The sequence below is a fragment of the Ovis aries genome, chromosome 4 (assembly GCF_016772045.2).
Source record: "Ovis aries strain OAR_USU_Benz2616 breed Rambouillet chromosome 4, ARS-UI_Ramb_v3.0, whole genome shotgun sequence".
In the NCBI taxonomy this organism is placed as follows: Eukaryota; Metazoa; Chordata; class Mammalia; order Artiodactyla; family Bovidae; genus Ovis; species Ovis aries.
In genome coordinates, this window is record NC_056057.1 from 116,018,545 (window position 1) to 116,029,072 (window position 10,528).

The window sequence follows — 10,528 nt, forward strand, 5'->3', positions numbered from 1 at the left end:
CCACCGCCCCTCCCGTCCGTCCCCAGCCGCGGCGCGCGGCTCCACCTCCCCGGAGCGCAGTCCACACGGTCCTCCTTCAACAAAAACAAGCCTACGCACCGCCCCCCGCACCCGCACCGGGCGGGATCCCGGGCTACGCCCAGCCCGCCCCGCCGCAGACGGTGGGTCGCCGGGCCCCGGCGGCACGCGGGCGGGGCGGGAGACAGAGCCCGGGTCGGGCGGCGCAGCTCGGCCCAGGGCCGCCAGCAGTCCCCGGAATGGCAGGAGGGGCGCGCACGGCGGCGGGGCGGCCCGCGTTAACCGCTTCCGCGCCGGCTCGGAGCGCCGCGGAGGGCGGCGAGCTGGAGGCCCCGCGGGGCCGGACTCACCGGAATGTGCACCCGCAGCGAACGCCGCTTCTGGCTGCTGTTTTTCTTGCCGCCGCTCCCGCTGGGGCTGCAAACATCTTTCTTCTTCTTGGTGTCCATGGCCGCGCTTCCCATAACTTTAAGCCGAAGTTAATTCCGGGTGACCCGTTCCTGGAATTCGGTCCTCTCCTTCCCCGTGCCCGGCCCCTGCCGTCGGCCGCGGGCGCTGTTTACTGTCCCCTCCCGCCTGAAGACACCGCGTGGGGACTTCCGCGGGAGGGAGGTGGGGCAGGGACCTCGGGCCCGCCGCTGGTGGCGGTCGGCGGGAGCGCCGGGTTCACGTGTCCGCTTCCTCCTACGGGATCGTCCGAGGCAGAACCAAAGCCCGAGGCCGTCCTGGTTCGGGGCTACGCGTGGCAGCGGGCTCCCTCCGGGTAACAAAGTTTTCTTCCTTTGGCAAGGCGAGGCAACATTTCCCAGCCTCCCGGCTCCCCGCCACTCCCGATTCCCAGAGGTAATCGGACAGGCAGGTGCAGTTAAACACTTTGAGAAGCAGCCCTCCTATTGCCTGCGTCTGAGCGGAAGATCTGGCAAGAACGAGACGCTGTGTGTATTAACGTGAGCCTCGGCCGCAGAATAAACCAGCCCGCAGCCAGGAGCGAGGTCCGTCCTCCTTTCTGGGCGAGGGAGGGAGGGAGGAGGAGGGGAAGAGGAGGTGCAAACGCGGAGACTCTGCGCAATTGGACCGAGGCGCGGCGGCGAGCGCGGCTGCTGGCGGCGGGCCGAAGAGCGCGCGGGAGCCTCGCGGGGAGCGGAGGCCCCGGCGCCCGCTCCGTCCCCCCGCCGCCGCTCCGGGGCGCCGGGGCCCGGGGCTAAGCGAAGGGCCGGGCCTGGCCCGGACGCTGGCGGGCGGCGCGGGGAGGTGGACGGCGGCGCGCCTCGAACAGGAAGTGCACGGCGTGCCGCGCGCTCCCCTCGCCGCCGCGCGCTGTCGCCCGGGAGGCTGCGGTCCCCTGCGGCCGCGGCGGCACGGGACCAGCTCCGAGACAGGTGTCAGACGCCAGGAGACCCTCCACCCAATGTCGGTCATATATATCTGACTCCCCCCGCCCCCAGCCACACACACCCTGAAACACGCACACGCGCCCGGTGCCCCGCAGACTCGGCGGCGGCGGAAGCGCGGGAATTTTGGTGGGATGCGCCTTGACCCGCAGGTGCGTCTGGAAAACCGCGGCCCCGGGGCCCTGCCCGCCGGCGTGCGCGCTGAGATCGCACCCGGCAGGTGCGACCCCGGGTCGCGGGCGGAGTGCGGATTTTCACCGCCACCACCCCCCGCCCCGTACCCCACCCCACCCGGCTGTTTTCAGGTTCACCAAGGGACCCGAGGTAACGGTAGGACGCGGAGTGCGCAGGCCGGCGCCGCGGGGCACGCGGGGTTGCTGAGACGGCGGAGGAAATGGTGGGGGCCGAGGGCTGCAACCCAGGGCGAGGCCCCCACGTGCTGCCGCAGTCTCAGCTCCGCGCGTGGCCCCGCGCCGGCCGGGCGTTCTCTGAGGGTGGCGGGGTGACCCCTCCCACCCCAGCCAAGGTGCAACCCAGAGCCTTCCCCCACCCCGGCTGGAAGTGGGGCGAGTCCTCGGTAGAGAGTCGCCTGCCCTGCCGCTCGCGGCTCTGAGAACAGGGTGGCCCCCCCAAAGTCACTCGAGCGCCTTGAACGCTGACGTCAGCTCTCCTGCTCCCCGGCCATCAGTGATGTGAGGACGCAGGTCTCTTTGGGGACGCCCTGGGGGCTGTGAGGAGATGGCCTTCCCCCCTGTCTAGGTGCGGAGGGTCGCAGAGGTCTCTCGCAGGGAAGGAAGGTGAGCCCGCTTCAGGGACGCCCCCCACGCGGTGCCGCCCACCCGGCCGCAAGACACGTTCGTCCAGCCGATCTTCCCTGCTTCCCTCTCCAGTCCGAGTTCCTCCGCGTGTGTGAAATCCCCCACAGTCAGGGTGGTGCCTGGTTCAGAGGTTCTGGAGGGTTCCTTCCCCTCCCGGCTCTCCAGTCGAGAGTGGACCGAGGGCGCTGAAGACCCTCCCCTCCCAGAGCCGTGGTTTCTGGACTGCTGCCGCTGCTAAGTGGTTTCGGTCGTGTCTAACTCCTTGTGACCTCATGGACTGTAGCCGCCCAGGCTCCTCTGTCCATGGGACACTCCAATCAAGAATACAGGAGTGGGTTGCCTTTCCCTTCTCTGGGGCATCTTCCCCACCCAGGGATCGAACTCGCGTCTTTAGTATCTCCGGTACTGGGAAGCGGGTTCTTTACCACTAGCGTCACCTGGGGAGCTTTCTGGACAGAAGGTTGCAATGTGGAGAGAACCGCACCTGGGTTCAAAAGCCACTTGACCATCAGGTGTGGAGTTTCTCGCTTTGACCTTGTTCTGACTGACTGGCTGCCTGGGAGGAGGGGGAGGATTTCCGGAGACTCCGGAAGATGACTGCCTTATTCCACTGAACGCTGGAAACACTGATTAGAAAGAGACAGGGGTGGGCCTTCAGCCTACCTGATGTGGTATAAAGCCCACCCGGACCCACGCAGAGTGACTCTCCAGTTGTCATTTAAATTCTATCTCTTCAGTTTAATATTTTAATCCCTGTCAGGATAATAATTGGCCAAGGCAAGAGAATGGCTCCATTTGCTGAGAACTGGTTTTGGAAGGAGAGAAGGAGGGGCAGGAGGGAAGTCAGGGAACCTTGGGGAGGGCCCTCCAGGGATCCATTCAGAATGAGGACGCTGCCCTGTTATTTCTCACACTGAGCATTTTGCCTGAGGCCTGTCATGGTTAATGGGCTGTGCCTGGATTGTTAGAATAGGTACTTTTGTCTGTTGATTTGAGTAAATATGCCCCAGCATTTCCAGGCTTCCGGGTGGATCAGCGGTAAAAAACACCCACCTGCAATGCAGGAGCTGCAGGTTCAATCCTTGGGTCAGGAAGACCCCCGGAGGAGGGCGTGGCAACCTACGCCAGGGTCCTTGCCTGAAGAATCCCATGGACAGAGGAGCCTACTATCCCTAGGCTCATGGACTCGCCCCATCACTCATTAATAAAATTCATTTGCTCTCTGAGTTTGGTTGGAGTGTAGACTTTTCTGCCTGGGAATCTTAAAACATTTTACTGTATTGCCTACATTTGAAGAGTCCCCCCCACCTTTTTTGTTGTTGTTCCACATGATAATTTTTTTTTCAATCTGAGTTTTTTTTTTTTTTAATTTTTTATTTGCTTTATTTTTGGCTGCACTGGGTCTTGGTTGCTTTGCCTGGGCTTTCTGTTCAGTTCAGTTGCTCAGTCGTGTCTGACTCTTTGCGACCCCGTGGACTGCAGCATGCCAGGCTTCCCTGTCCACCGTCAACTCCCGGAGCTTACTCAAACTCGTGTCCATTAAGTCGGTGATGCCATCCAACCATCTCATCCTCTGTTGTCCCGTTCTCTTCCTGCCTTCAGTCTTTCCCAGCATCAGGGTCTTTTCCAGTGAGTCAGTTTTTCATATCAGGTGGCCAAAGTATTGGGGCTTCAGCTTCAGCATCAGTCCTTCCAGTGAACGCCCAGGACTGATCTCCTTTAGGATGGACTGGTTGGATCTCCTCACAGCCCAGGGGACTCTCAAGAGTCTTCTCCAACACCACAGTTCAAGAGCATCAATTCTTCGGCGCTCCGTTTTCTTTATGGTCCAACTCTCACTTCTGTAGTTCCCGCAGGTTGGGGGGCCACTCTTCGTTGTGGTGTGAGGGGCTTGTCACTGCGGTGGCTTCTCTTGTTGCAGAGCATCCCCTGTGGGCGTGTAGGCTCAGTAGTTGCGGCTTTCCTGCTTAGTTGCTTCAGGGCGTGTGCCATCTCCCCAACCAGGGATGGAACCCGTGTCCCCTGCATTAGCAGGTGGGTTCTTATCCACTCTGCCACCAGGAATGTCCCCGGGTGTTTCTTATAGATGGTGTCAGAGAAGCTCACCAGTCATTTTTAAAACTCATGATCATTTATTTGAGGCTATACAGGTCTAAGTTTCGGCAGGCAGAGTCTTTTTTCGTTGCGGCCTGCGGGCTTCTCCGCTTGAGGCGCACTGCCTCAGTAGTTGCCACACAGCATGTTGGATCTTAGTTCCCCAACCAGGGATCAAACCCGAGTACCCTGCATTGCAACATGGAGTCTTAACCACTGGACGACCTGGAAAGTCCCTTACCTGTTACCTTTCTTCCTTCTGAAAATCAATTAATAAATTGATTGTATATCTTCCAATCAGTGAAAATGTATAATCAATCATAAATTCTATCAATCATACACAGAATGGAGGGAGCACAGTGGTTGCTTTGTGTTGGGGTGCCTCCTGGAGCCCCTTCTCTCCTTCATCTGGCTGCACAGTTGTTTTAGCCGGTAGCTGAATGTGGCATGCCCAAACCACAGCCTCTCTGTAATGACCCTGACATCAGCTGTTTCTGAACACCCTGACCTATGACTCCCTTTGCAGAATTAATGCAATCAAATGTATGCTGAACCAAAGAGAAACATTTTATATAAAGGCAGCATTACTGGTTTTACCTTTTGTCCAGTATTGCTCAGCTGAGCACTGTTAATGATCCTGTCTTTATATAAAATTATGACTTGGGGGGAGATATAACATGAAGTTCATAGATATAATTTTCCCCAAAATCAAGGAGAGACTCTTCGTGGTCACCAAATATCTATAATTATCTACATAATAGATGTGATTATCTACATTTTCTAATGCACTAGCAGTTAGGGTAGGAGTATGTAATTAATTCTGGCCAAAGAAATATAAGTGGAGTTAGTAGTGTTACTACTGGGTCAAGCAGTGAACAGTTAGTATGTCTCCCCCATTTCCCTTTTCCCTCCTGCCATGATCTTGGAGGCCACATGTTCCGTGTAAGATAGAGGAGGGCAACCCAACTTACACTGGACTTGAGTCAATTGGATTAAACCACTGAGATGTTGTAGGCTTTCCTGGTGGTTCACACAGTAAAGAATCTGCCTTTAATGCAGGAGACCCAGGTTTGACCCCTGGGTTGCGAAGATCCCCTAGAGAAGGGAATGGCTATCCACTCCAGTATTCTTGCCTGGAGAATTCCATGGACAGAAGAGGCCTTGTGGGCTACAGTTCATAGGGTCACTGAGATTTTGCTAATTATTGGTTATCACAGCATAGCCTTGCCTATTAAAAAAATTACTACATTGAAATATTGTTTATCTTCATGACTGATTTGGGGGTACCTCCTTAATTTTCACACCCAGGGCCAGAGCCTCATTTGCCTCATCTTCGTGTGGTCCTATCCTTTTGACTGATGCAAGGGTCAGAAGCAGAGGTTAGCCAGGGCCATGGGCTGTCAGGGCACCAGCTTCCATGTCCCAGGAGAAAGAGTTAGTTCTCCCTGGCCCAGCCCTCCCAGGTGTGGCTGTGAGCAGGGCACTTCGTTTCTTCTATAAGGAGTGGGATTGCCCGTGGAAGATTACTAAGGCCTCTTTAATGTGGCCGTGTATTTTGTCCCAGTTGTATTGTATATGTCTTGGTTAATTTTATTGCTCTAGGAATCCCTTCTTTAAATATATATTTTCATTGGAGAATAATTGCTTTATAATATTGTGTTGGTTTCTGCCATACGTCAACATAAGTCAGCCATAGGTACGCATATGTCCTCTCCCTCCTGAGCCTCCCTCCCCCCTCCCACCCCCTCCCACCCCTCTAGGTTGTCACAGAGCCCCGGGGTTGAGCTCCCTGCCTCCTACAGTAAATTCCCGCGGCCGTCTCTTTCGTGGACGGTAATGCCCATGTCTCAGTGCTACTCTTGCGATCCATTCCTCCCTCTCCTTCTCCTGCTGTGCCCACAAGTTCTGTTCTCTCTGTCTGCAGAAGTCCCTTTTTTAACTGAACTCTTTAGAAGAATTGCGTGATGAACTGAAAATTTAAAACAGACAAGCAAGCAGTAGACCTCTGGTCCTTCCCCACAGAAGGTCTAAGAGCTTCTCAGGGGAAGCTGATGTTTTGAACATGTGTCCATCGGGAGCATCAGTTGTCTGGGCTGCTCACAGTCAGAGTTTCAGATGCATGCTGCCTGTTAATACTAGTGGTTTCCCTGGTGGCTCAGACGGTAAGGCGTTTGCCTGTAATGCGGGAGACCTGGGTTCGATCCCTGGGTCGGGAAGATCCCCTGAAGAAAGAAATGGCAACCCACTCCAGTACTCTTGCCTGGAAAATTCCAGGGATGGAGGAGCCTGGCCGGCTACAGTCCATGGGGTCGCAAAGAGTTGGACACAAGCAACTTCACTGGGTTCTCTGGTTAGCATTAGGTGCCATTACTAAGGTGTTTTATGTATGGGAGAGGATGTTATTAAGGCTATTTTAACACACGTGTTGGTATAATTGCTGTACCACCACTGACTCCCCGGACTAACATCCCCTGAACATTTGATGTACCCCTAGGGCTCCAGGTCATCACACTGGGCTCCGTGATGGTGCCACCTCTTCCCCAGCCAGGGCAGCATTTCATTCAGAGATCACGTAAATGCTGCCCCGAGGACACTGACGATCTAGTTGAGAAATGAAATACGCAGAGTACAAGTCAGCACAAAACCCGCTGGATAAAGAGTTTAGGGGATGTTCAATTTCACTTAGCCTAGTTTTCTAGATTAACTATTCCCTACCCACCCTCTCACCCCCTGCTTTTTTTTTTCCATGTGGTCTATTAATATCCCATGTGAATGAAAATGACTCTGGAAACGATGAGTCATCTTGGTAAAGCATTGACAGCTTAGAACGTCTTAGCATCGGTGGTATACTCATGGATTTCAAGTTTGCCCTGTAGGGACTTCCCTGGGGGTTCAGTGGCTAAGACTCCACGCTCCCAATGTTGGAGGCGGGGAGGCTGGCTTCAATCCCTGGTCAGGGAACTAGATCCCACATGCCCCAGCGAAGATTTCTCATGCTGCAGCTAAGACCCAAATACACCAAATATTTATGTATTTGGTGCAGTCAAATATATAAATTAAGAAAAAAGAAAAAGACTGTCCTGTAAACTTGGAACGTAATAGTGAAGGGGATATTGGTGATCAAGGGTGTGTAGATGGATGGACTTCTGTGTTTGATGGATTTCTGTATTCAAAGGTGTTACATTCCACTGTCAGGAGGAAGGAAGGAACGGACTTTCTGATTACCTATTACATAGCAAACATTGTATTAGGTAGTTCATATTAATTATCTTACCTAATTTCTGTTAAAATCTCCCAAGAAAACTCTTCTCAGAATTTTATAGCTGAAGGAAACTGAGACTAGCTGTCAGTTTGGCTTAGCTGTCCATTTAACTTCTGTCCATTGGTCTTAATTTGCTGTGTCCTCTGAAAAGATATTTTAAAATGTGGCCCCTTCTTTTTAAAAGCTTTGCACAAGGCTGAGTACTACTGAGGAACCTCCTTCAGGATGACCTTGGACAAGTGAATGAGCATCTTAACTAGATATCAGGCATCAGCTGCTATTCCTGTGACATAGAGCTGTGGGGAGTGGGGAGAATGGTGGTCTACGTAGCCCAGGACACCAGTGACTCAATTCTGGGCAAAAGCAACTCTTGAGAAAGTTGAAACCCTAAGGTTTGGAATCAGGACTGTGTAAATACTCTGATCACTGATGGGATTCCAAGAAGGGGGCGGGTGTTATCTAATCATGACAGCCAGACTTGAGAGTCACATTCCAGTTTTTATTTCCCTTTTAAACCTGGCCACTGATTGGATGACCCCGTGACAGATTGCACTCCCTGGTGCAGATGGAACCGTGACTCTCCTTCGGGGAGAAGAGGAGGCAGGCGCTCAGGACCCGAGGACGGGGCAGTCTTGGGACGGCACCTCTCCTGACAGCCCTTTCCCAGGTCCCTTTTGATTTTCTGGGCGGGGGGGAGGGACCCAGGCAAGCCACTCCGTTATGTGTGCTCCAGATTGCTCTTCACCCGTAGCGCAATATTGTAAGGCAATGTACTGACCATCAGGCTGTGCCGATCCTGGAATCCAAGAAGTACGGTGAATTAAGGTGAAGCTAGACCGTGTGGCAATGTTTTCCCAAGGGCAGACTTGCTGTTCCTGCCTTTTCTCTGGAGAGTTGCCTGCTGTCTTGACCAGCTCTGTGCCTGCACACAGGCAGATAAACAAGCAGGGTCTGTGTGCCCATGCACTGCTGTGCAGGGGGAAGGGTTTGTTTGCTTAATAAACGGATAGGTAACCCCAGCGATTATGCTCCCTACCTTGACTGTAGGTAATCGACACGTAAACAGCGTTCATTGGGAATGAGATCTTGGGTCCTGCCAATGCTGTTTTACAGCTTCCTGTGTGACTTTTGTCCCAGTGATCTGGCATTACTTCCCATCAGCGTAGTGGGTTTGGGTTCCCTGGGCCAAAGAAGTTGACTAAAGATCTGTGTGCGTTGGTTCTCAACTTAGTACTGAGTTTTGAACATGCCGTAAGCATACAGACTAATCCTGAGAAATGCTTGTCGTGGTCGTTCAGTCGCTAAGTCCTCTTTACGATCCCATGGACTGCAGCACACCAGGCTCCCCATCCTTCACTGTCTCCCGGAATTTGCTTAGGTTTGTGTCCATTGAGTCGGTGATGCTGTCTAACCATCTCATCCTCTGATGCCTCCTTTTTCTCTTGCCCTCAATCTTTCCCAGCATCAGGATATTTTCTGATGAGTTGACTCTTCACATCAGGTGGCCAAAGTATTGGAGCTTCATCTTCAGCATCAGTCCTTCCAATGAATATTCAGGATTGATTTCCTTTAGGATGGACTGGTTGGATCCGCTTGCTGTCCAAGGGACTCTCTAGAGTCTTCTCCTCCAGCACCACCGATCAAAAATATCAGTTTACCACTAATATCTGACTGTGGCTCACGACTGACCTCCTGACCTCTAACTCACCCATCTATTTCGGACATGATTAAATAATGCAAATCAATTGTAATAATTTCCCAAGCAGATGAAATTACTTGAGGAATTAGACTGGCTCCAAAGCTCATATACTGCAGGTTCGAATCTGAACGTGAACTTGTACAGGGGGACGCTTCCCAGCACCACTGGTACCATCGCTTCATGTGACCTGCAGCTGGTGCCCAGACCTGGCCTCCAGAATGCCAGTTACAGGGACTTTTACAGGGACTTCCCTTGTGGTCCTGTGGTTAAGAATCCGAGCTCCCACTGCCGGAGGCACAGTTTCGATCCCTGAATGGCGAACTAAGATCCTGCATGTCGCATGGCTTGGCCAAAGAAAAGATGCTGGAAGGTACACTTAAAAAAAGAAAGAGAGTGCCAGTTACAGCTTTTCAACAAGATTCTAGAACAAGTGTATTTGCAGTTTTTTAGGCTTGGTCACATTTGGGGAACAGAGCACCAGATTGGAGCCTGGATTTCCAGGTGTGTTCAGACCTGCTGACCTCTGAACCCCACTGCAGATCCACAGTTATCATCCAGTTCTTAGACGTTTTCCTCCTATGAGGGCCCAGCCACACCCAGAGGCAAACCCATGCTCCACCTTGCCAGCCTCTACCCCTGTCCCTGTCCCTTAGCACTTTATTCCATAATCAATAAGTACCCCTTTGGTGTCCAGACAGAGCCCACAGGAGGCTTGGTCCAAGGGCTCTGGACGGACTGACAGGGAGACTCCCAAGGACACAGGGGTTTTCACAGCCCTTCTTGCGCCTGTGGGTCAGAGCGGCATTTTGTAAGAATGTTCCTAAATATAACTCCCGAGAGTTGCATGAGGTCTTGGGAGAGGATGGGAGAGAGCGATTTTCCGAGTAAAACTCCATGCCGAGTGAGGGCTTGCGTCAGCTCCTGTTAGATCATTGCAACACACACTCCCAGCAGCATCTTGGTGCCAAAGGACTGGCTTGTTTTTCCTCTCGCCACTCACTATGGCCCTTTACCCTCTAGGTCAAAAAATAAAGCATAATTATAGTGCTCATTGTTCTTTGACCAGCCTGAGAGAACATTTTTCCTGCGGTTGTAGCTCGTTCGCCCATGGCCCAGGGCTTCCCAGCATCGGATGGAGGTGGGTGCACCAGCTTCTCTGGGCACCCAGGGTCCTGACACGTGGTGCAGGGTTGGGGGCGGGCGGGGCTCACTGCCAAGGCTCTGGGGCTTGTACCCTGAGGCCAAC

The 10,528-nt window shown here is 53.4% G+C and overlaps 1 protein-coding gene across 3 annotated transcripts in view; it reads right to left on the reverse strand.

Moving 5' to 3' along the window:
* Positions 1-985, reverse strand: part of PRKAG2 (protein kinase AMP-activated non-catalytic subunit gamma 2) — a 308,173-nt gene extending 307,188 nt beyond the window's left edge. For all 3 annotated transcript variants that reach the window (XM_042249294.2, XM_060414910.1, XM_027969032.3), the window contains exon 1: positions 369-985. In XM_042249294.2, the coding sequence (XP_042105228.1) occupies positions 369-482 (114 nt within the window). In that variant the 5' untranslated portion in view covers positions 483-985. The remainder of the gene's footprint in view (positions 1-368) is intronic.
* Positions 986-10,528: the final 9,543 nt, after the last annotated feature.